Genomic DNA, 25,212 nt, shown 5'->3' with positions numbered 1-25,212 from the left:
TTGGCTGAGGTCATACATCTAGTAAGTGTCATAACTGGGATGCAAACCCAGGCAGGCTGGCTCCATAGTCTCTGCCCTGCATTACCATGCTATGTAGGGGATGTGTGCTCTGACAGAATTAACTGGAGGCTGCTCTGAGAGCACGAGGAAGGGCATTGCTGATCAGGAGTCAAGAAAGGCTTCTGAGGATAGGTGACCACTGGGCTGCATAGGATGATCTGTCCTATTCATTGAAGAACAAGTCAGTCTCATATTGGGCCATGCTAGGAAATGAGGCTGGAAGAGGTAAAATTAAGGCAGAGAATAAAGAATCTTGAATGGTTTTCCATTATTGTAACATTATGTGAAGAGTTGGAATTTGATGTTAGAGCAAAGGGAAACCACTGGGTATGTCAAGGGAGGGGCATGGTGATGACATAATTTGATTTCCATTTCCGAAAGATTTTGGCTACTCACCCATCCACACTCCCAGCAACCCATCCTCTACATTGTAATCAGTGTTAATGTGCTAAGGATAAATCTGGTCATTTGTCATTTGTCAATGGCTCCTCTCTACCTTCAGAACAAAAATCAATGCCCTCAGCTGGACTTGAAGCTTCTCTGTTCAGTCTGTATCTGCTCAGTCTTTTCTCCTGTCCCTTCCACCCTGAGTTGTATCTCTGCCAAACCACCTGCCATGTCCCAAATGGCACAGGGTCTCCCAGCGCCCCATGCCCATTCCCTCTCTGGAAGTCTCCTTTGCTACTTTCATTTTAGCTAACATCCTACATCTGTGAAGACTCAAATCAATCTTCATTATGTCTAGGAATCTTGTTTTAGCCTGTTTTCCCAAATGAAATAGGCTTCCTTTCCTTTTCTCCACTGCATTCTGTTCAGACCTCTACCCACACACCCATATTGCTTCATCACGTTTGTTTGCTTTCATGTCAGCTGTCCTTGCCCCATATCAGTCTTTGTGCTTCCAAAGTCTGGAGCAGTAATGGGCTCTTAGAAATCACTGCTAAATGAACAAATGAATGAATGAATAACTAGTGGGTGGATTGGACTTCAGATTCTTTTATGTAGTATCTTCTACTTACCTAACTAAATTCTCCTTGTAAAGAACACTGGTCTGGGGTGGGCTCAGAGTTATGTTGCCATCTTTGTCACAAAGGAAACTGTCTTCTGTCCAAGTGTAGTAGCCATTGGAGAGGAGTCTGGGACTTCGGCGACAGGCAAAGTGGGAGGCTGTCAGGAGATCTACAGAGCAGCATTCGAAGGAAGTGCCACCATCTAGGAAATCACAGGCAAAACTAAAGAGGGAAGAAGGAAAGTCCTTTACATCTCTAACCACTACATCCAGTCCCACAAAAACCACATTTCTAGCCACTGTGAAGGAAAATACCTCTTTTGCATTCATGGCTACCAGTTACTTCTGCCACCCTAAGAATGTCACTCTTAATCTGGGCTTCATCTTCTCACTAGTGAGAGCATTAAACGACAAGGTATTTAGTGCCTCTTTCTGTTTTAAACATGTTGATAAAAACATTATGGTTAATCAGTCTATTCACCATATGATGCAACTACATCTTTGACATTAATCCATTTTCTTGGATGGAAAAATTGCAAAACAGCCTATCTGGGATATTGGAAGCTTATAGTCTCCACCCCCTTTCTTTGAATAGCCCTCCAATTGCAGTATCTTTACTCTTTCCCTGTGATTGATAAATTACAACTATGCAGCCACCAGACACAGATGAATTATAGGGTGAACAAGCAGTCAAAGAGATATTTTTGGCCTTTGCCAATTTCCCTGTAGGTCAGCTGTACAAATGATCCTGTAGTTTGTGATTTGGTATCCAGGGAAATCTATTCAGTTGGAAAAATCTCCATGTGCCTTAGGTTTGATAAACAATCATATGCCTGTGTGATTGAAAGGCCACCTCATGCCACAAGCTCTACTGAATTTCTGATAAAGTTTTATTTAATTTTTTAAAGATTTGATTTATTTATTTGGGAGGGAGAGCACAAACTGGGGGTTGTGCTCAAACTGGGTGGTGGGGATCAGAAGAAGAGGGAGAGGCAGAATCCCCACTGAGCAAGGAGCCCAGGATCATGACCAGAGCCAAATGTAGACACTTAACCTACTGAGCCCTCTGATAAAGTTTTAAATGTAGAAACCTGTACACAATTAATACATGCACTAAAGTTAGTAAAATACTATTTTAAATGGATATTATTTATTAAAAACTTACTATGAGCCTGGCTCATACTTCATGCTCTATCTACTTTTCACAAACCTCCCCAAAAGCTAAGTATTGTAATCTTCATTGGACTGTAGGGAAAAAAAAAAAAAAAAACATGAGATGCAGAAGGACGAAGATCTTGGACATTTTATAATAGCTGATGAGTGACAGAGCTAGGATTCGAGCTCCAGTCTATCTGACTCTAAAGCATGTGCTTGTTCCTCATGGCCTTCTTGTTCATCCTTGGCTGATTGATCTGATAGTAGCAAGAGGCCTAGAATTTACAAATAAGAGCAGGTTCTAACACCAATGCATGATTCCTTAATACCATTGGCACATTTTACAAAATGCTAGAGAAAACATCAATGAGACCTGCATGAGGAATAAGAGAGAAGAGACAGAAAAAAAAAAAAAAAGGAAGGAAGGAAGGAAGGAAGGAAGGAGGGAAGGAAGGAAGGAAAAGGAGAGACTTCATTGTAGAACTTGAACAAAATGGTAGACTCTACATGTTTTTGTGGGGAACGGAATTCGGCCAGCTTGGGCATTGGTGTAGAATCTTGTTGCTCTTATAAAGTAAGATAGTAAAGCGTATTTAGGAGAACATCAATTTGAGAAAAAGTAACTATTCATCAGCATCCAGCAGTTTCTCCGCTCTCCAAACAATTCACATTTGCTCCCACACTCACAGCCACCCCCTCAAATTCCATTATTAGGTTAGGAAAGTTTTCATTTTGTATGTCCATGGGACTAAAGATTTATGCCCATACCAAAACTGGATGATAGCTAAAACCAGTATTTTTAAACCAGGAATACAACAAAGTAAGACACACAGGAAGAAACATGATTAACTTGTCTTGAGAAAAGTCCCATGGAATACCTTGGAAAAACACATGTGGGAGACGGCTCTCCAGTATATCTTGTCTCAGAGCCAGAAGAACCGGCATCAGCAAACAGGAGAGAAGTATGAATTTATCCCACCTCCCCAGCATGCATGACTGCATTTAATGGAGGCGTCAAAGAAGGTATGAATAGCTCCAGGCTCAGCAGAGATTCCAACTGGTGCAGCCATCCAGTGAATCAGGACTAACATGACTTGTCACCAGGCCTTTATGGGGAGCCAGAAATAATCTAAGGGCTTCTATCTTCTGTTTCTTCTCTCACTCAACATTCCTTTAGAGGTTTCTTAGTGGAGGATGAGGCAATAATAAACCATTAGCATCAAACTGACTCATCATGAAAAGGAGGAAGAAAGCATCTTGTGTGAAGCTGTAGAATACCAAAATCAATGACCCAATGTGCTAGTTATTTTAGCTTACTCAGTAATTTGAAGAATTTAATCATCTGCCTAGACTGTCTCTCATTAGGGAATTTTAAGGCACTTCTATTGTAAAATAATGAGCAGAAGACATTAGTGGAGGAAAATAAATTAAGTTTTGTTTTGTGTTATATAAATGATTTTCCAATGTATGAAGCCTGTGAATATTCTTTCTTTTTGTTTAAGATTTTATTATTTATTTGACAGAGAGAGACACAGCGAGAGAGGGAACACAAGCAGGGGGAGCGGGAGAGGGAGAAGCAGGCTCCCCGCTGAGCAGGGAGCCCGATGTGGGGCTCGATCCCAGGACCCTGGGATCATGACCTGAGCCGAAGGCAGATGCTTTTTTTTTTTAATATTTTATTTATTTATTCATGAGAGACAGAAGGAGAGAGAGAGAGAAGCAGGCTCGGAGCCCGATGTGGGACTCGATCCCAGGACCCCGGGATCATGACCTGAGCCGAAGGCAGACGCTTAACCATCTGAGCCACCCAGGCGCCCCGGAAGGCAGATGCTTAACGACTGAGCCACCCAGGCGCCCTGCCTGTGAATATTCTTAATGAAAAAAAAAAAAAAATCATCCATCCATTCAATCCACTTTAACCAAAGGCATAGCAACAGATTTCAGTTGGGGAAAGTGCAGTTAATTAATATTCTAAACTCTAAAGCAGGATTTTATACACTAATGTGTGAACACTTATAATAGGCTCAGTGAAACTTGATTCCATTGTGGACGATTAATATCTAAGACAAAGTTTAGGCTTTCAGATTGGGCTGGTTGATTTGTAAGGAGTAAATTATAGGTGTATGTGTGTTGGGGGGAGGGGTTAGAAGCAGGACTTGGAGAGAAAATGACAAGAGGAAGGAAGAAACTTGAAACCACTACCGTTTTAACAACGCCCTTACTTCCTGCAAGTAGCTATCAAAATCATTCAGTATTTTTTATAGACAGTTTTGCATCTTAATAGTAGCTGATAAACAATCTCCTTTCACATTTATGCACAAGCATCTAAAAAACCAGTGATTTTTTTTCTACTAAAACGACAAATACCACATTTCTCTCAAGGAAAGAAATGAAGTCAAAATCATTGCCAAAGTGAACACTGGCACTTACGAAGCACAAGCTACTGACAGATGGTTAATGGTATGAGTATCAGCAAAATCAAAGCAAGGAAATTGCTAAAAGAAGTCTAATCGTTCAAAAGATAATTGCGCATAGCAGTTCTCCTACATTTACTTGCCACTGGTGTTGATATCAGTTGAGATATTCGGTACATCTTGGGAAGGCTGCTTGTTCAAACTTCACAGATTTTCTGAAAGAGCCATGAAAAAAGGTGGATTATATCTTAAAAATAGAAAAATGATGCCAAAACAGATGGCATCTACTAATTGCACCCAGTCAGACTTGTTTACTGAATGACACAGAGATTTAGGACTGAAGGAGGAGACTGGAACGAATGACCACTGAGGCTGTGTCTGCGTGTACAATTTTGTATTATTTCCCATTGTCTGGCTGAGTGCATCCAATAATCTTGTTCTGTAAATAAGAACATTTTATTTGGGAAACCTAGGTTTACGTGATTGATTTGTCATCAAAATAAACAATGCAAGCAAATTATTTGGTTAAGAAATCAGAAAAAAAGACTGGGCTGCAGAGCCCTCTAAATAAGTGTATTTGTAGTTTTGTCATCTAACACACATCGCCCTCTTCATCAAGTTTCAAGCAATACCTGGGGATTGGTGTTGGTCTTTTGTGCAACACCTCGAACCATTGACAGGTAGTCATAGTGAAGACTGAAAGTCTTTAGTAGATGCTGTCAGCCTGGACATTCCCAAGCAGCACAAGCAGCGTTTCGGTAAAAATAGCCTACCACCAGGCATATTTCAAATCGCAGTTCTCATGAACATATAAATTTGCTTTCTCAATTACAAATTTAAAATATATCCAAGTGTGTAAATTATGTAGACCTTGATCATGTACCACTCATCACATAGATCTACCTGCTGTAGACTACGACACATTTTTACACATCGCTATCCTAATAGCCTTGCAAGGTAGGACTAAATTCTTTTCTGATTTACCACCTATCCACATTTTTAAAATGTGATCACTAGTAATGGATTGTTTTTGTAGCTGTCATACATTAAATCAAACCAGGATAATCCTACAGCTCCAAAATTGATTCTTTCAATAAGTTAGATGCAAGACCTTTTAGAGAAATAGAGATCCTAGCTTATAGAGACCTTTAGAGAAGTCAGGAGAACTTTCTGGCATTCCTTGGAAGTCTCTAAATCAAAGCACACATTCATAGATTTTTGTTTGGAATATAAAATAATATTGTTTGCACCGTAATATAAGAGTTTGCCACTGTCCTTTTGATTTTTGATCAGTATCATCTGAAGTGTGCAGCCCAAATTATACCATGTTAGCTTTCCCCAAGCTTTAAGTTTAATTTTAAACCAACAAGTCCTGTGGCAGAAAGCAAGGTTTTACTGCTATATCTCACAAATATTTGTATCAAGCTACAGGCAGTATACTAACAGTTAATCGAGTATTAGTAACACTGAAAAAACCTTCAGTAACAGCTCTAAATCTTTTCAAGAAATAGATTCTGTCTACCAGTCCAATCAAAGTAACACATCCATTCTGCAAAATAATCTGTCCATACATGTTCCTTCTAAAGGGACTTCCCAGTTTCTCCCTGCTATTGATAAATAGAAGAATTACTGACGTGCAAAGTTTCCTCTGGGCGACAGTGGAGAAATCCAGGACTTAGCGGTTCTTCAGCTGAAAAGAATGTCAGAGTGTCAACAGGTGCCGAGAAGTCTTGTAATAAAGGGAAATCCATTCCCTCCTTCTAACAGAGGCATGCACACATGACTGTGTGCAGAGTTTTATCTTCAGTGGCCTCTTGTTCGTTTGGCTCTTTCCTAGAATAAAAGGGCATGTAGTTCTTGAGAAAGTCAGCTTTATAACTGCTCTTGTTTTCTTTCAAAAACAGCCTGCATAACCAGAGACTGAGAGGCAGGATGAGGTCACACTTCCTGTTGGGCTCTCATCAGTGGTGTTCACACCCAGGAGTATGGTGAAGACTCAGAATAGTTTCCTGGACCAGTGGCAGGGGATGTGGAGCACACAAATCGGGCCAGCTGGATACATCACGGTCACTCGAGGGATGTTTTTCTGAGCTACCTCATCACCCTCACTGCGAGGACATAAGAAGAACTTCTGGAGAAGCAACACTTCTTGCTTGTCATCCTCTGAGCCTTTTCAGTATAGTAGTGCATAGTTGTGTTCTTTCCAAATCAATTAGATTTATTGGTGATAATGCACTGATGCTATAGAAATTCAGAATATTATTCAATACCAGGAACTGGATTTTGTGGAAATGTCGGTAGTGGCAATATGCTGATTCACCAAAGGTTGAGCTTTACAGGAAACTCTATGGGTGGCATTTTACATTTTATGCTTATATTTTAGCTGAGCTCAAAGAATTTCCTGTCAGCGGGTTCCTAAAAATCTCTGCTATTGTAAATGATAAAAAGAAAAAAATACATTCTAGCAACACTAAGGTGCGTTGGATATGGAAAGGGTGTGGGTTTTGGAGTTACACAGACTGAGATTCAAACTCTGTCTGCCTACCAGCTATGTAACCTTGGATTTGTGGCTTAACCTCTTTGAGCTGCAGTTCTTTCAATTATGAGTAATAATATACATTTTGCAGAATGCCTTGGGGAATGAAATGAGATCAAAGAAATGAGAAATAAGTGAATCATCAGCTCCGATGTGCAAGATGTGTTCTTTGTTTGTTTTCTGTAGATCAGTTTTTCTTCTGAAGCCCCAGTTGGTCAGCCTGGCAGAAAAGTCAATCTCCTTCTTTCTTGAGGTTCCCTTTCTCCCTGAGGTTATGCCACAGGCCGGATCTTCTGTAGAATATGCCCCTAGCAGCAGAAGCTTTTGGGGGAGAGTGCATCTAGTCTGTGGTAGACAGCTTGCAAAGATGGCCCTCAAAGATCTTTGTGGGATCCCCTCCCCCTCAGTGTGGGCTGAAGCAAGTAACTTGCTTCTCCTGCATAGATATGCCACAAGTGATGGGTGGTCACCCCCATGATTAGGTTACAAAAGACTATGGCTTCTGCCTTGTTGGCCTCTCTATTACCTTCTAGGCTTCACAATTTGATGAAACAAGTGGCCATGTTGCAGAAGGACACAAACAAGAATCTGAGGGGTTGCCTCAAATGCCAGGGAAGCACTGAAGCCCTCAGTCCAATGCTGGGAATCCAGCCAACAGCCACGTGAGTGAGCTTAGAAGTGGATCTTTCTCCAGTTGAGCCTTGAGATGACTGTATCTCCAGCTAACACTTTGTTTGCAGCCTGTGAACACCCTCAAGCAGAGAAGTCAGCTCAGCATTGTCCACATTTCTGACCCAGAGAAACTATGTGATAATAAATGGTGTTTTACGGCACCAAGGGTTGGGGTCATTCTCACACAACGAGAGAGAACGAATACATAGTCCTCATACGTGTTACTTTCTGAGCCATTTGTTTTTGCAGTCTATTTTGTCAGGATCTTTTGCTGCCTTAGTGGCATCCTTCGAATACAGGCACATTTATTCCAGACTGGGTCTGGTCACCTCTGCCTACATTGGCCAGACAGCCATTCCGCTCTCCAGCTGTCCCGGGAGTCTGGTACCCTCTTTCTTGTAATCCATAACTCTCCTCCTTCTCATCCTTTTCCCGTCTCTCCTATTCTTTCTATTTTCATCGTCTTCCTCCAGCCCTGGCTCATGTTTTCTAGAGGAAGAAGGACAAGAAAATCCTTCTGACTTTCTCAAAGACCCTGTGCTCTGCCTATGTCCACAAATCCCCTTTCCCAAAAGGCTGACATCAAAAAGACTTTACTTTTTGGTCTATTCCTTTACTGATCTGAAACATATTGGGACCTCACTAATGATCATAGTCATTACTCACTTTATGGAGCCCTTCCTATTTGCCAGGCACTGTTCCACTTCCTTTATATATATTAGCGCATTTAATCCTCATACCCACTCCATGAGGGAGGCTCTGTTACCGTCCTCATTTTACAGGTGAGAAAACTGAGGCACAGAGAGTTCAACACTTTGCCTAAAGTCACAGAGCCAGTAAAGGGTGAGCTGGTAGAGCTACGATTCTAAGCTTGGATTTTCAACCTGTAAGCAATAGCGATCACTTCAAACGTGTTTGAGCATTCCCTACGAACCAGGTACTGTACGAAACACTGTATGTGTGCAATCTTGTTTAAACCTCACGTAGCCCTAGGAAATATTATCCACATGCAGGATGGAGGGTTAGGGAGTTTACATAATTCTGTCAGCACCACAAAGTGTCAGAGCCAGAATTCCAGCCCTGCAGTTTCCCCTTTGCTCCTCTCTCCTCAGACCCACTTTTTCCTTGCTATTCCTTAAACGTCAGACTTGTGCTTGCCCCAGGATCTTTGTGCTCACTCTTCTCTCTGCCCAGAATATCCCCGATAGTCACAGAGTGTTCTTCCTCACCTCCCTTAGCTCTTGACTCAGCTGCTTTGGTCACTCTAAATTGCCTAAATTGCCTTCCACACAATCTCCTTATTCTTCCCCCTCCCCCCCCCGCTTTATTCTTCTCCTTAGTACTTCTCACTATATCACATACCACAGCATTTATTTTTTTGTAGTGATAAATATATTCCTCAGCAGACTGTAAGCTTGATGAAGGCAGAGGATTTGGTCACTTTTCTTCATTTCTGTAGACCCAGTATCAAGAATACTGCCTGCCATATAATAGGTTATCCATTAATATTTGTAGAATCAATGAATAACTGAATTAAAATCTAGGCAGAACTGACTTTAGCACCTTTATTCTGCATGCTAGAAATCAGTGTTTTTAAAAGGATGTCCCAAGGAAGATCCAATTCTCCACTATTAACGGAGGTCCTGTGTGCAGAAAGGGAAAGGGTGAGCAATAAATTTAAGCCCGCTCTCACCACTGGAAGTCCTACCCAGAGCAACTAGCAAGACAAATAAATAAAAGGTATTCAAATCAGAAAGGAAGAAGTAAAATTATCCATTTGCAGATGACATGATCTTATATATAGAAAACCCTAAAGATTCTTAAAAAAAACTGTTAGAACTCATAAATGAATTCAGTAATGTGTGGTTTTTTTTAGGATTTATGTAAGATTTCTTGCAGCTAGAATTCCTGTCTCAAAAATGCTCTAGATATGTCCTTACCGTTTGTTCAGGGTTCATATCTGAATGACATTGGGAATAATTTTTTTAAGAGATTGAAATGGAGAGAGACAGACTGAGACATGGGGTGGGAGGCAGGCAGAGGAGGGGAATGGAAAGAGACCGATTAGCTCATGACAACCCTATCATAAAGTCTAAGTAGGAGCCTGCATTCTTGGTGGCAAGAACCGGGTTCTATTGGTCTCTGTAATCTACAGCAGCAGATACAGGGCTGATGCAAAGTAAGTCCTCAGATGTGTATTTTCATGGAATCACAGTAAGTGAAACTGAGACCACCCTCAGAGATTACAATGACTAAAAATATGTGTCCCTGTGACTGGTGAGAAAGAAACATCAGGCAACACCTGACATTTGTATATCAATTATAATTGGTGAAACATGTAAGACTTGTTCTATTGAGTTTAATCCTCATTACAAACCTGCGAAGTAGCTTTTATATTCCCATTTCTATGTGAGGAAAGGAGAATCAGAGATGTGTCTAGTTCCCAAACATTCTGGTAATAGTGTCTGGTTTAATTTACAACTCCTGGTCTCATTCCAAACCCCTAGCTCTTCATTATTTTAAGTTGTTAATTAATTAATTAATTAATTTTTAAAAGATTTTATTTACTTATTTGAGAGAGCGAGAGAGATAGCAAGAGAGAGAGCATGAGCAGGAGGGAGGGGAGAAGCAGACTCCCTGCTCAGCAGGGAGTCGGGACCCTGGGATCATGACCTGAGCCAAAGTCAGAGGCTTAACTAACTGAGCCACTCAGGTGCCCCTAAGTTGCTATTTAAAACAAAACAAAACAAAACAAAACAAAAAACAAGAAACAAGTTAATGCATTTATTTCCTTTAAATTTATAGTCTTCTATGATCTTCAGAGTTAAAAAAAAAAAAGAAAGAAAATCAGATGGTGTTTACCCTTATCCTGGTGAAACTGGCTCTCTTGAATGTTTGCAAAAATACAAAAGAGGAAGTAATCCCACACCTGACCACAAAGTTGTGTTGCTGCAATATTTTTTACTGAGGCAAAACAGTGAACTGTGGCAATGCTTGTGCAGGCAAGTTCTCTGCCCCTACCCAACCCCATTCCCTCCCCCAGAGGGGCACCTTTTCATCGGAATGTCAAGCAGTTACTTTGGAGATGTTGGTATTGTGTTCTGGTCCCAACCAAGAGGACAGACACTTAGACCAGTGACAAGTGACCAGTTAGAGCACATATTCTGACCTTGCACATCCATGCGTGCTGACACATACATTGTACCCAAAGCCCCTTTTTGTGTGTTGGTCTACTTGACCGCCCCGTTAAATGCCTCAAGATCAGGAATTAAGCCCATTTATCACTATGCTCCTTGGGCTTAGCACTGTACTTGGCACATTGCAGATGTTCAACAAAAGCTTATGGGAAGGAAATGGAAGTAGAATGATATTTTTTATCTGTAAAAGCTTGAAACAAAACTATAAAGAACTATAGGGCAATAATAATTTTAGAATCTGCACAGAACCCTTTGTTTGAAGCTTACTCATCCTCAAAGCATTTTTTAAATGCCACTTCCTCTATGCAGTCTTCCTTGATTTGCTGAGTCAGAATACACACAGGAATGTATGCCTATTTCAAATGGATTAATATTTAACTGAATATTAATATTGCTATTATACCTGGTTGTTTCTGTGTCCATCTTCCCATCATGGCAAGTCACCTTAGAATTGGATACCTAGTCTTATTTTTCTTCCTGTTCTCTCACCATCTACTGCCCAGTTTCTAGCACTCAGGAGAATTTCAATAAAAGTTTATTGAGTGATTAAACAAGCCAATGAATGATGAAAGGATGCATGCACGCTGTCTGCCTTATCTGAGAATGCCAATGAATTGTGGCTAGCTCCATTCTCAAGGAAAGTAATGATCAGGAAGAGGTTAAAATTGTTTGCTGTTTGGTTACTACTAATCTGTATACTTGCTATGTTCTGTAGCCTACCCTCTCCTCCCCCAATTTTTTAAAAAAGATTTTATTATTTATTTATTTATTTATTTCTGAGACAGAGAGAGAGACAGAGAGAGAGAGAGAGAATGTGGCGGGGGGAGAGTGAGAAGGCTGGACGGGGGAGGAAGAGGAAAGAGAAAGAATCTCAAGCAGACTGCGCTGAGTGCAGAGTCCTAAGCAGGGCTCAATTATCGGGACCCTGAGATCATGACCTGAGCTGAAACCAAGAGTAGGTCGTTTAACCCACTGAGCCACCCAAGCGCCCTCTCCTCCAGTTTTAACAATCCCCAGCAATGTGTTTCTTTGGTGTTGAAACTGCCTCTAAAAGCAAACACCTAAGGAATCAGGAACATGAAAGTTATGTCAATCTCTCACTAGATTTGCCTCTCATTTGGCTTGCTTTTCTAGTTTTGCAAACCAGGAAGAATGTTCTCAGTTTTGTTGCATGGCTGTAAGTTGAAATTTGGAGTCACAGTCAGTAGAAGCCAGTTGCAATGAATATTAGTTGTTCTTTTGGCCAGCTTCTGTTCCCTTTCTTTCAAGTAACAGCATCCCAATTTTCTTTAAAGGACGCACTCATTCCCATCTCTCAGTCTATGAGGTTTGGGCCAGTTTCTGCTACCAAATCTGCCTGATTGGGGATGGGACCCAGACCCACGTCACGTCAGTCCAAATCACCCCCATGGCCATCATGCTTGGTTCACAGGCAGGCACCTGATTTAATTTAGGCCAATGAAAGAATGACTTCTAGGACTTGTTTTTTGTTCATCAAGATGCTGTGATGACAAGGCTGAGGCTATTGGGGGCCTACATGTGGATTCTGAGAGTCAAGCCAACCCACAGGAAGCAGAATAAAAGATGTTATCATTTGATCCCTGACTCCAACTGCCCCAGAAGGCAGATTTATCCCTTCTTGATTCCATAAAGAGAAATTCCCTTTATGTTTATACCTGTTTGTATTACATTTTCTGTCACATGCAACCAAACGAATTCTAACATACCACAGTTCTGAAACTTCATGTACACTAAGAATCATTTAAATCTGGCTTTTAAAGTGCAGATTGCTAATCTCCAAATCTAAGACACAGGTTAGGGCCCAGGGACTTGCATTTTAACAAAGAGCCTAGGTGGGTCTAATGCAGATGTTTGGTGGAGCAGCGCTTGAAAATACTACTTAGTTAATGCAAGTGTTAACAGTGCAAAACAACAATCAGAGGAGGTACAAAAAATCAACATAGAAGCTGAAAGTTAAAGAAAAGTCCATCTTTTGTCCTGGTAGGGCAAGGAAGAAAATCCACTGAGGAATCAAGGGTTGATTCCATATTCAGTGCTTTTGCAGGTAGGGAATCTTTACCTTTATTTCTCTTTATTATTCCTTCCTGCTTTAGGGAGCATGATTGAATGTCTCAATTTGTCTGGGACTTTCCAGGAATCCACCTGTTATTTTGGTATAATTATAATAGCACTTTTTTTTTTTTTTTAACTCTCATAAGTGTCCAGGCTTGGATTAAAAAATCATGGTCAGTCCATTGTTTCAGGACAGTCTGTACAAAAAGGACTTCTTTATCATTCAGTTCTCTTGCTGAATTTTTAAGCTTTTGCCAAGTGAAACATATTTTTTTCTATTGTATGACCTTTACTAGGAGACAGATATTTCAAATTACTACTGCCAAGTCAAAAATTCTTAAAAATCTCAGAAATCCAGGTAGCTTCTGAGTAGCATATGAACTTCCAGTAAAAGTAAATAAATAAAACAAAGTTGTTTATAACATCTGATCATCTTTAGGGTTAACTCATTCTAAGAAAGCAGCATATAAACCCATACATCACAATAGGAATCATGTTAGAAATGTGAACAGGATGCTGTGTGGACATAAGGGAGAGATTGTATCTCTCCATTCTGTTCATACATGGCCTAGAGGTCCAACGGCAAGAGATTAATTCTGGAACAATTACCACTTCTGGTCAGTTGAAAAAGGGATAGAGTGACAGATAAGACAAGCAGGTTTATTGGGAAGGAAGAGAGACTAGTGCCATTTTCAAAGATTTTTAAGCACCTGGAATAGAGAGTTGCCACAGGTGTCTATTCCAACAGTTCAGGTCTATTCAACTAGTATATTTCAAATTTTTTTTTTGAATTCCTTTGATTTTCTTCTTTGGTGCTGATTATAAGATTAGAGGAAAACACACAAAAAAAGGCTTTCTTGTGTGTCATATGTAACAAAGAATATGTGATATTTAGTAGTAACTTTTTCCTCCCTTAAAATAGGTATATAGAATTGTCAAATATTCCAGGAGATAGAATGGTTTCATATTTATATTTTTAATGTTGGAAGAATTTAGTTCAATGATTTCTGCCTAAGGACGGTTGTTTCAAGATAATTTGCTCACTGCTTGTTTGGTTCCACTCAAACACAGCTGTACGTTCTTTCTTTCTATATTTGGCAATGAAGTGACTGATGGCTAACATTAACCATCTGGATGAGGGGTGTGTTGGGTGGGAGAGAGGGGAGGGGACACAGCAATGAAGAGCTTCGCTGTGTGGCTGGGGAGTCATCTCTAGACTTTTCTACATCTTATATCCCTGCCCCAATCCTGACCTTTGACTCTACATGGTCAAAAGAGGCAAAGATAGCCTATATGAGTTTTCTTCAGTTTTATCAAACTTAACGCCCCCTTTGTGAGTTAATATTATGTAATATCCTCAGGACTTTTCTGAAATTAAATTCATAGGTGGTAAAATCAAGCTACACATGTTTAAAAAATTAATATAATGACATAACAATAACATAAGAACAAACTTTATGGAGATAGTTTATAATAAAAATAACATGCATTTCAACACATAAGTGTTCAGCCATGACTCATAAAGAGACATAATGTAGTAGTCAAGTGCTTGCATCAAAATTTAGATTTACCTTGAATGTAACAGCTACGGATGCAGAGTGATACAGGTACATTCTATCAGTGCCTCAAATACTATGAGTAGCTTTGCCAACGGTGGCACGATTTTTTAAAAATGGGATAAACTCTTGGACATGTTTGTAAAAAAGAACAATCTTCCCTCATATTACATGGTTACTTCATTCCTGGAAAAGTTGAGTATGTATTAAAACCTTGCAAAATAATTTGTGCTTTGGTGCAAAACTGAGTTCAGGGCTTAGACAATTATGAAAAGGGTTTTGACCTACATGAATGTTTGGAGGGACATTCAAAGTCATGCATGACCTGGAGCAATTCTTCAAGATATGGGACTGGACTGTCTTAGGATGTCTAGCAGCCCTTCTCTGTCCCACTAAATTGCAGCAGTGCCCTACCCCAATCATGTGACAACTAAAAGTGTTTCCCTCTCCATTTCCAAAGTGTCCTTTAGCGGATAGTGTTAAGCCCATTGAAAATACTCACCTGCACAATTCACAAACCAGCAATCATTTACATAAGACTTCATTTCCATTTTTTTTCTTTCAAGCTGTATTATTGGTGGGGTCCCTTAATAAGTCCCAATTAATTTGTACTGGAGTACAAATTAATATAGGAGAATCATATTTTCAGGGTAGATTTGTGAATTCTTAACAAACGGTGGAGAGTGGATAGACTCTATGTTATCCTTTATGTATACACTTTATTTAAATTACAAGCAATCTCACAGTTTCACTGACATTAACAACACATATTATTTTTTTCTCACTGGCTTATGGGTGAGCTTGGGTTCTGCCAGCGTTCAGTTAGTTAGCTCTAGGCTGAAAATCAGAAATTTGGTCCCTGGTACTGTCATTGCTGTTGGGGAAAATTTTCCTTATTTTGAACATCATCTGCAGCTTCTCATACAGTCTTCAGGACACTACACTAGTAAGTGTAGCTCAGAAGAGCACTTTCGCTGGAAGGGAGACAGAGAATGGGAGCTTCCGACATTTTCATCTTATTTAGTGTGAGATTGAATCTGCCTCCAATACTCATAAGGTGGGTGTATCGGTCAGTTTGTATTAGGTTATGCTGCATAACAAACAACTTCCAAACACTCAAAAGCTTAAAAGAATGACTATTTTTCTCCTTATACTACCTATCAGTTGTAGATTAACAGTGAGTTCTGGGCTTATCACGATCTGTCTAGAATCTCAGTAACTAGAGCAGTTACTGTCTCAAATATTGCTTATCACTGTGCTAGAGACAGAAATCTGGGTGAATTGCCTTTTAAAACTACCAGCTGGCAATGACAAAGTTCACTTCCAGTTTCATTTTACTAGCCAAAGCAAATCAAATGGTCACACATAATTCTAAGGAGGGCAGAAAGTATAATCCTGTCTTGTGTTCAGAAGATCCTAGAAATATATGGAGTACTACACTAATGACAACCATGATGGTAAGGAGTTCAGATGCTGGGCAACTCCAGTACAAGACAAATGTCCACTAGAGACTGTCTTATTTATGTCTTTTCTATATATCGCCATGCTCAGTCTAGCTCAGTAGCTATTAGTAACATCGTAAGTGCTGAATGAATGTCTCTGGAATAAAAGGACATGAATATAGTTGTTTAAATTACCAAATTTCACTATAATTAAAGCTTAAAGAGAGATACTTTGCTATTTTAACTCCACACTGTAAAGCATGATAAATATAAGTGTTATTTGTATGCAATGTTGCATTTTGGAAAGCTTGAGATCCAGAGTGGTACATTGGAGAGAGAGAGAGGAAAAAGATTTTCATCCCAACATTGCTTTGAATGTGTTCACTTGTTGGTTTCCCCTACCGTGGGGACACTTTCTCCTGTGCTTAGTACAGAGTTTGGTACACGGTAGATATACAAGAACAGTAGCTCCCTTATCCTTAGCTGGGTCGTCTTGGGGAAGTCACATCCATTTACCCATAGGTTCTTTAGCTGCACAACACACACTCCTCTTAGTAATATGTGCCTTTTGTACTGTAAGAATCTCATGAAATAGCAATGCAATTGTGTGAATGTGGTTGTCATGTAATGTACTAACAACACAGTAACTTCCACAAAGCGTCCGCTCCATAGCTGTTTGTCGACTATGGCGATAACCATTTGCTCTATTCTTATTATGAAATGGGCTGGATATCTAAGAAAGAGTGTCGTGCATTTACAAGTTTGCCCAAGGTGCTGGGATTGAGGAATTTTGGTAGCCTGTTTCCTATCAAATCGACAATAATAATGCTCAGTGAGCTCTGTGCTCATCTCTCAAAGGTCAAACACTTCACAACTACTAATGGACTCCCGGAGCCAGCTTTCTCTCTTTTGCTAATCACCGCCCCTCCCGCTAGCTATCAGCCAACTGCTGCAAAGCCCCGTCTCCCAAGGGCAGCTCTCCAATCGGCTGCGCAGCCCGGGCCCAACCCTCGTCAGTCACGTGACGCGACCCGGCCCGCTTCCGGCGCGTCGCGGGCGGCTGACGTCGCTGGGCCCGGCGTCGCGTCAGGGCTGGCCGGCGGTGGCGGCGGCGGTGGAGGCGGAGGCAATGGCAGCGGACCCTGAGCGGGCTTGAGGGCTCGGACCTGCTAGCTCCCGCGCGACCTCGGGCCCGACCCGGCGCTGCGGTCCCAGCGCGCTCCCCTCCTGCTTCCTCCCCGGCCGCTGCCTGGGCGGAGGCGGAGGCGGAGGCGGAGGCCCGGGCTGGCCGCCCTGCTCGTGCCCCGGCTCGGCCCCGGACGGCCCGGCTGCTGTGCGGAGAAGAGGCCGAGTCGGTAAGAGGCGGCGGCGGTGGCGGGGCCTGGAGGCCGCCTGGATCCCGTCTGGCCGCCCGGGACGCCCCCGCGCTGGTGTCTCTCTCCGGCCCGCACCCCTCTCGCGTCCCTCCCCTTAACTCGCCGCCCCTATTGTCTGGGCGCAGTCGCTCCCTCTCCTCCTCCCTTCCTTCCCCCCTGCCGAGGGCCGGACGGCTGTCAAACCTGGAGGCTTCTCCCGCTCCCGGCCAGCCTGGTCTAAGCCCTTCCTGTCTGTCTCTGCCAACCCCTCCCGCCCCGCATCAAGCCCCTACCTTCTTTGGCCCCGGGGCCATTCTCTGACCTTTTCTTCTTCACTTTCTCGGTGTTGCGTCTTCTTGCTAATTTTCTTTTCCCTTCTAGTTGTCATCTCTTGCAACGTTAACCATCTCTTGCAACGTTAACCATCCAGATATATTTTTTGCCATTCTTGTTTGCGTTCTTTTCTGTTTATGTTCCTCCGCGTTCTCTCTGTCCCCTTTTCTCTTTGCTTGAAGTGCCCCCCCCCCCCCATAGACTGTCTTACTTCGCCTTTTCCTTAATTCAAATCCCTATTCGTTCTCCTTTCTCCACCCAGGGAAAAGGAAATTGTGCCACATCCCGAAGTATCACTGGGAGTTTATATGTCTTAACTCCACATTTATGGGTTCGATGTTTGATTATAGAAAATAGTGTAACTGGTAAACACCTCTTACTAAGTTCTTCTTGTGAAGAAAGTAGAAAAGTTTGGTTAGATTTCTACACAGATATTTAAGTAACTGCCTTATATGTTACACGCAGACCAGACTTTTTCATGCTTTCCTTTTACACGAAATACCCTCTGGCCTAGCGTCCTGTTAACGTTAATGAACTGATCTTTGTTCTTGACATGGCCAGAGAATAGTCCCCCCAACCCCCCATGAGTATTTGGGTTTGACTTTACATATTTCTATGGCAAGTATTGGTGTTATTTTTACCCCTTACTAATTAGATTCTTTCAAAGAGGAAAGGACAGTTTGTTTTTATTTTTCCTGTTATGTTTTGTCCCTTTTGAATTGTGAGCAAACCATTAAAAAAAAATGCTGTAGTTATGTATTTTCTTTTTTAACCCGGGAGAGAGCATAGTCGTGTTAGTAATTCTAAATATCAAAAAGGTTTCAGGGATCGCTCTTTTCCCCCCAGTAACAGTAGGTTTGCATTCCTGATTACCTGTTACATTTTGATTTAGTCTGTCTTAAAGTGCATTCCTATTCCTCAAGTACTAGTCAGTGAAAAAGGCTACCTCAGGTGTTCTGGGTGTCCAGTGTGGCCAAAAGGAGAGTGAAGAGTGTGCGTGTCAATGATGTAGAGAGGAATAGATACTCCTTTGTAGTTTTTTGTTTGTTTGAATATTACGACCACTTTTATTTGTCAGTGTGAGCACTGACTATATTGAAATAGAGTAGAAATAAATTTGCAGTTGAAAAAATCCACATCATTAATGCTTATTGACTGTGAAGTATAAGGAAGAAATTTCTGTTGTAACTTTATATGTTAAACTTATTGAATCATTTGATACCAAAGTAGGAAATCATAGCTAATGAAAACTCCTACTCACAAGAATTATTGATGTTGTCGCTGGCAGAGGAGTGTCTACTGCCCCTTTATATGCTCTTTGGTGTCTTATCTAGTGTTGTATACTATGAGGCACTCAAATATTGGTTGAAAAACTTCATTAATTTGTGCTCTTAAGAATTTCAATAGTCATATTCCAGAACACTCAGGTGTCTTGATTTTTCAGAGACAGAAAACTGTTTTCAGCTGGTGTGGAGAATTTTCTTGGGTATTTTCAAGTTAAAATTTGAAGCATTTTAGCCATTAGCAAGTTTTAATGCCCAGCTGTTCTTCTTTTTAAGTAGTTCTTTTTTATGTCATTTTCCTTGATTCATGATCAAGATTGCTTGCAAAGTATATAGTACTTTACATACAGATATTTGTAATCATCATTCAAATTTCTTTAAAATTTGAAAGTTATTTTAACTTCTCATGCAATGCTTTTAAAATTCTGTTTTATTCCCTATGCATTTTATGCATTAGAATCTAACTTTTTTTTTTTTTTTCCTCTTGAGGTAGTGAAAAGAGAATACTGAAGATAGGATCTCAAGATGAGTAAAAAGCCCCCAAATCGTCCTGGAATCACTTTTGAGATCGGTGCTCGTTTGGAGGCACTGGACTACTTACAAAAATGGTATGGAGAATATGGAGCTCTTGACCGAAACCACGATATTGGTAGTCTTACACATGTTGGTCAGTTGCTGTTCTTTTGACAGTGGCAGAAACTTTAATGTATTCACATTTTGAATACACATAGACATTGTTTTTTAGTTTTCCTGCTCTTCAGCAGACTGTAAGTTTAGCATTTCAAAGCTATTTTTTCAGAATCATTTTAAGGTGTTTGAGAACTGAAAATAATTATCTAGAATATGAGGTATAAAGAGAGTGTCAATACTCTTGTGTACTTAATATGAGCTAGAGTGGTGGTGGGAGGGAGGGAATTAATTTAGATAACTAGCTTCCCAAGATTTAGCTAAAACTTGATATAAATCTGTTTTCTTGGCCTGTGTCAGAGGTGATCTTTCAAAATACAGAGTATGTTGATGGTTAGCACAGTCACTATTCACTATCCCATCTAAAATAAAAAACTAGTTTACCTCCTCTTTCCCCAGGGGATAGTGAACTAAAGGCAGGTTGTTACTGTCCCATACTAAGTGGGCAGTATTTTCAGACCTTTTTTTATTTCTTCTGTTCTGGCCATGTGTGTTAAGTAGTGAATTTAAGCTCCTAATATACGCCTAATAAATAGTATAGGGATAAAACCACCACCTGGAAAGGAGAGAAGAGGAAACAACAACACAGGGGTCACTAGGCCACAGTAGGAATGACAAGGATTTCCTCTTTCTCCTAGGGAATGCTTTCCTCATTCCCCTTAACTGCCCTCTAGTCCTTGTCCCTGGGAGGAAGTCTCTTATTGCCATTCTTAGCTCCCTACCTGAGATGGACATTTGAGAGTTCCTCTCTGGGGAGTGTGGGGTTGTCTCGGCTCTCCTGAAGCCCATTTATTTTGATGAGTGATCTGGTGGCTTCGGGCTTCAGACTCCAGGACTTCATCTACCAGGCTTTTTGACATTTTCTCTCACTACAACTCCTTTAAAAACACAGTGGGTATTTTGCAAATTTGCTCTTGATTGATTTGCATTAAGTCAACTTCCTGTGTTGGCAATGACAGGCAGAGAAATCTTGTTTAGTCATGATATTTGACTTTAGACTGGTCTGGGTTTTGTCTCTTAGTATGTGGCTTTAGAATTCTGCACATGTCCCCCATACCCCGGTTAACGGGCTCTGTCCTGGGCGCTGCTCTGGGACATTTTGAAACTACAGTTTGACGTGGAAGGCAGTGGTTTGGCCCTATGCCTATAATGTGCATCTCAGAGGGTAGTTCTTTTTAGGGGACTTAATTGTTAGTCTCATCAGGTGGAGAGTGTACATAGTACTTCAGGTAGGGTTTGGGAAACACCTGGGACCAGGCAGTTGCATCCCACGTAGTCCTGACGCTAAAAATTATTTCCAGACGTGGTGGAGTGTTCACTGGGGGATTACCCATGCTCCCGATAGGGAAGCGCTGCATTAGACCATACAGCAAAAGATGCCGGTTTCGTCGGTAATTGGCTATCTTGGATTCTCATTTGACCAAAAGAAGCTTTTCACTCAGAAGGCACACTGTTAAATCTCCGTGTGGTTTGAGAAATGATACTTCTTTGATGCTAATCTTAATCTTTTTTTTAATTACTGGCTTTTGAATCACTAGTTAATTCATATTAACATATTTTCTTAGGCTTCCAAAGTGACACACTTGCAATTGAAATAGCTTCCAGTGTTGCAGGAGAACACGGTTTATTAGTTTTCTTAGAGGTTTAAAGGGAAATTAACATAATTTTGGTATTAGTAAGAAATTTGCTTTCGGTGGTGAAATGTTTTCTGATTCAACAGCTGTCAAATTGATGATCCAGTAGTTAAAATAAAAAGATTATAAAAGAGAACCACTTTAAAAATCAAGACTGAATGTGCTTTTAGAGTATTTGGAATTTGAGAGGAAAAAATGATAGTTGTAGCTGAAGTTTTTTCACTGTCTTATGCTTCACACTAAGGAAATTTCTAAGTGCTTAGGTAGGGTGGTAACAGGCATCTATACTCATTAATGAAGTTTAGCTTTCATTTTAATGACCCTAGTAGTGATGGTCTCCTTAAGGTAACATCAGCCAAAATAATCACATATGGTAATCACTGAAACTGGTCAGTAACTTGATTTTTATGAGCTCATTTATATGAAGATTTTAATATCCTGCTACAGTTGGAATTAAGGAATTAAGAGTATTGTATATACATATTCTAGGTAGTTGAAAGAAATAATTCTTTTATTGTGACTTTATTAATGTCGGTAGTTTCAAGAACTAGCTAGTCTTGAGCAATCCCTTTCATTTAGGATTAAAGTACTTTACTGTAGGACAACTAATCAATTACTAAGATTTATTTCGTTTTGTGTGGGCACAAGGGAAGTTCTGTGAGACACTGTACTCTTAACAGGTTTTACTTTTAAATGAGATAATAAACTATATTCTTCATATCATTACATTTGTTAAGGGCCATTCTGTATTTCACATAAATGCTGCAGATCTTTTCTTTATTATCAGGTAAAAGTGTAGAAAGATTATTCGAGTGTTGAGAAACTTTACTATTTTTGTGAGGAGCAAAATAGTTAATCACTGAAAATATAACTGAAATGATTCCTCTCTTTCTCCCCCCCCCCCATTTTCTTTCCTATTCTCTTCTGTTGCATCCATAAAGAATGCTTAAACTTCCACATTTATTCAGTACAGTTGGAAAAGTATTGAGTTCTTATTTGACATGAATGTTTTTTGAACTGTTATAGGCAATGAGCAGGGAGGGACAAGCCGGAGTGCAGATGGTGCTTACTGTCTCTGCACGCAGGACATTGCCAGTAAGCCACAGATCGTTGTGAAGGAAACGACAGCATGTGTTGATAGCTTACCTTTTACAGAGAAGGGCAGAGGGAAAGTTGTGATAGTGGAGAACTCAAAATGTCAACTTGTCCTATATGTAAAAGATGTTTCCTATATAAAAAAGGAAAAGAATTTTTACTGTGTGCCCTGGAAAGAAAAGGGTAAACTCTTAAGTGGGCCGAAATAAACTGAAGTTAAGCTTCCACTTTCAGATTTGGGGTAGATTTGGTTTAATCGGCATGTGCAATCTAATTTTCTTATGGAAAGGACATTATTACTGCTTGAGCAAACCATATGACATTCTTCAGAGTTCAGAAAGATACTTCATCCTTGAAAATACACTGTACATTTTTTAAAGTAGTGATTTATTACTTTTTGTTTTCAAAATCACTTGAAAGCTATGTCAGAAAACTCATTGATGGTTTGATTATTTACCGATAACTAATGAATGTGGGCCCTAAGAAGCCCCTGAGAGGCCAGGCATCTTCAGGTCCAATATGTGGTTTTTGGATTTCCTATACTGACTAAACCTAACTCCTGCTAAGTAGTGTAGGTTTCTTAGTTTTTATTTTATTTTATTTTGGGGGGGGGGGCGGTTTGCTTAATTTTTAAAAATGTAGTTTTACTTAAAACATACTGGTTAGGGCGCCTGGGGGCTCAGTCAGTTAAGCGACTGCCTTCGGCTCAGGTCATGATCCTGGAGTCCCGGGATCGAGTCCCACATCGGGCTCCCTGCTCGCCAGGGAGTCTGCTTCTCCCTCTGACCCTCTTCCCTCTCGGGCTCTCTATCTCTCATTCTCTCTCTCAAATAAATAAATAAAATCTTTAAAATAAATAAATAAATAAAACATACTGGTTAATTTCTTTCTCAACAGTCTTTTTTGAAAGTCTTCCAAAAGACTTTTAATAGGCTAATGTTTACAGGTAACATAATCAACCATCTTTGATCTTACCTCCATATTTTCTATCATATCCTTGTCTTTCAAATGATGACATATCACATTTATAATCTCTTGAATGCAGGGACATCATAAGATTGAAAAAGGAAACAGATTGTTGATACAGTAGTATATTTGGGGAAAGAGAAAGTTTAGAGTTGAAGTTCTATTGGAGACACTGTAAGTGGGTTCTAAAGACAAAAGAGGCAGGTTCAAAGTCAGACTGTCACTTGCTCTTCCTATAAATATGGGCAACCTCTGGACCTCGGTTGGCTTATCAATAAAATGGAGGCAGTGTTACTGGCTTTTACTTAGGGGATTATTTCAAGGATCAAATAATGTATTTAAATTTGCTTCAAATTCTGTAAAATAGTACATAAGTATAAAGCACTGAGGTAAATGCAAGGGAAGAGGGAGAGGTGAAAAAGAAATCTTTGAGGATCTGAAGACTCAAGTGTGTAAGTTTTTAAACGTAGCTTTAGTATTGACGTGAGAATGGCCTGGAATGTAGAAGGAAAATCATGTCATTGCAACCCGCTATAAACCATCTTTTTGAGGTAATGATAAAATCTTTTTCTTTCTGCTTTGCAAATATTATATCTAATCGCTCTGAATATTGTTCAGTGAGAAAAGTGATCAAATCAGACTGATTTGGACTACTGATATAACTTCTGTCTTTTGAATGAAATTCAAATAGTTACTCAATAGCAAATGACTTAGTTACGAAAACAAAACAAATCAAGTAATGTGAAATTTGAAATATAGAGTTAATTTAAAATATTCAGATGAGTTATGCTCTTCTGACCTTTTTTTGGGAATAGTTCTATTTAATTCTCTTCTAGATCTAAAGAAAGGGAAAATGAAAAAAGGGAGATGTCTCCAAGTATCAGAGTTGGATAGAACAGTGTAAATTTGAATTGGCAAATACTTTTTGGGAGTTTTTTTGAATTGTATGGAACATTTGCACATTGGGAGTTTTTTGAACTGTATGGAACATTTGCAAATGTGAGTTTTTAAAATGTTCATGACCAGAATTATAATAGTGTGGGAAACTTGAGGAAATTTAGATTGTAGCAAGTACAAATGCTTTCTAATTTGAGTAAAAGTACACTATTTTCTGAATAAAAAGTGTTGCTTTTTTTCTAATTGAATTTAGCTACTCAAAGGCAAACATTAATAGAAATAAGTTGTGTTATCTATATTTGGAGTAGAAGAGTGCTCCTGAAAAATAGTATGTGGATCAAATTTAAAAACCAGTCTCATTTTTAAATTACATTAGGCAAGTTTGAGATTTGTAGAAACCTTAGGTGAACACTTTTAAAATAGGAGATCTTTTGCTAATATGAATAAAATTTTTGTATATTGGGTTTTCCTAACTATATTTGAAAAAGATTGATTCTTATTTTGAGTCACTACCTACCTTTGAAAATCTAATTAGAGCTGTAGACTCAGAAAAATGTACAATCACATTTATATACCAGAAATATTGAATTATATATTATGGGTAGCCACAGAAAACTTATCCATGGACTCCAGATTAAGGACTCCTTTAGCTGAGAATTTCAAATTGAAATCTCTATGATGTGTGTTTATTTTTTTAATTCTGAGATTTTTTTTTACATCGAGAAAGTCCCAAATTTTGTATCTTAAGATCTAAGTGAGCTCTGTTTAATCATCAAGCAGGTCTGCATCAGTGCACAAACACTGTAGTTACTTAATTTTTAAAATTTTCACCAATAAGAGCCCTATAA

At 39.8% G+C, this 25,212-nt stretch overlaps 2 protein-coding genes across 19 annotated transcripts in view; one reads left to right on the top strand and one right to left on the bottom strand.

Moving 5' to 3' along the window:
* TMEM71 (transmembrane protein 71) overlaps positions 1–6,561 on the bottom strand; it is a 37,644-nt gene extending 31,083 nt beyond the window's left edge. For 2 of the 8 annotated variants that reach the window (XM_088022751.1, XM_088022752.1), the window contains exons 1-4: positions 6,273–6,558; positions 4,772–4,853; positions 3,103–3,163; positions 1,080–1,292 (exon numbers count right to left, since the gene is read on the bottom strand). In XM_088022751.1, the coding sequence (XP_087878877.1) occupies positions 1,080–1,292; positions 3,103–3,163; positions 4,772–4,817 (320 nt within the window). In that variant the 5' untranslated portion in view covers positions 4,818–4,853; positions 6,273–6,558. Of the gene's footprint in view, positions 1–1,079; positions 1,293–1,384; positions 2,197–2,234; positions 2,315–2,758; positions 2,791–3,102; positions 3,164–4,771; positions 4,860–6,272 lie in introns of those variants that run through there. The other 6 variants (XM_088022757.1, XM_088022758.1, XM_088022756.1 and 3 more) reach the window with 6 other exon arrangements.
* A 10,652-nt stretch (positions 6,562–17,213) lies between these two features.
* Positions 17,214–25,212, top strand: part of PHF20L1 (PHD finger protein 20 like 1) — a 73,167-nt gene continuing 65,168 nt past the window's right edge. For 10 of the 11 annotated variants that reach the window (XM_028105561.2, XM_088022750.1, XM_028105560.2 and 7 more), the window contains exons 1-2: positions 17,214–17,469; positions 19,575–19,693. In XM_028105561.2, the coding sequence (XP_027961362.1) occupies positions 19,611–19,693 (83 nt within the window). In that variant the 5' untranslated portion in view covers positions 17,214–17,469; positions 19,575–19,610. The remainder of the gene's footprint in view (positions 17,470–19,574; positions 19,694–25,212) is intronic. The other variant, XM_028105554.2, reaches the window with a different exon arrangement.

The sequence above is a fragment of the Eumetopias jubatus genome, unplaced genomic scaffold, assembly GCF_037043125.1.
Source record: "Eumetopias jubatus isolate StellerSeaLion01/CBP00866 unplaced genomic scaffold, mEumJub1_p1.0 scaffold_4, whole genome shotgun sequence".
Taxonomy (NCBI): Eukaryota; Metazoa; Chordata; class Mammalia; order Carnivora; family Otariidae; genus Eumetopias; species Eumetopias jubatus.
Note: the sequence above shows the minus strand (reverse complement) of the source record. Positions and strands in the feature narration are given on the sequence as shown.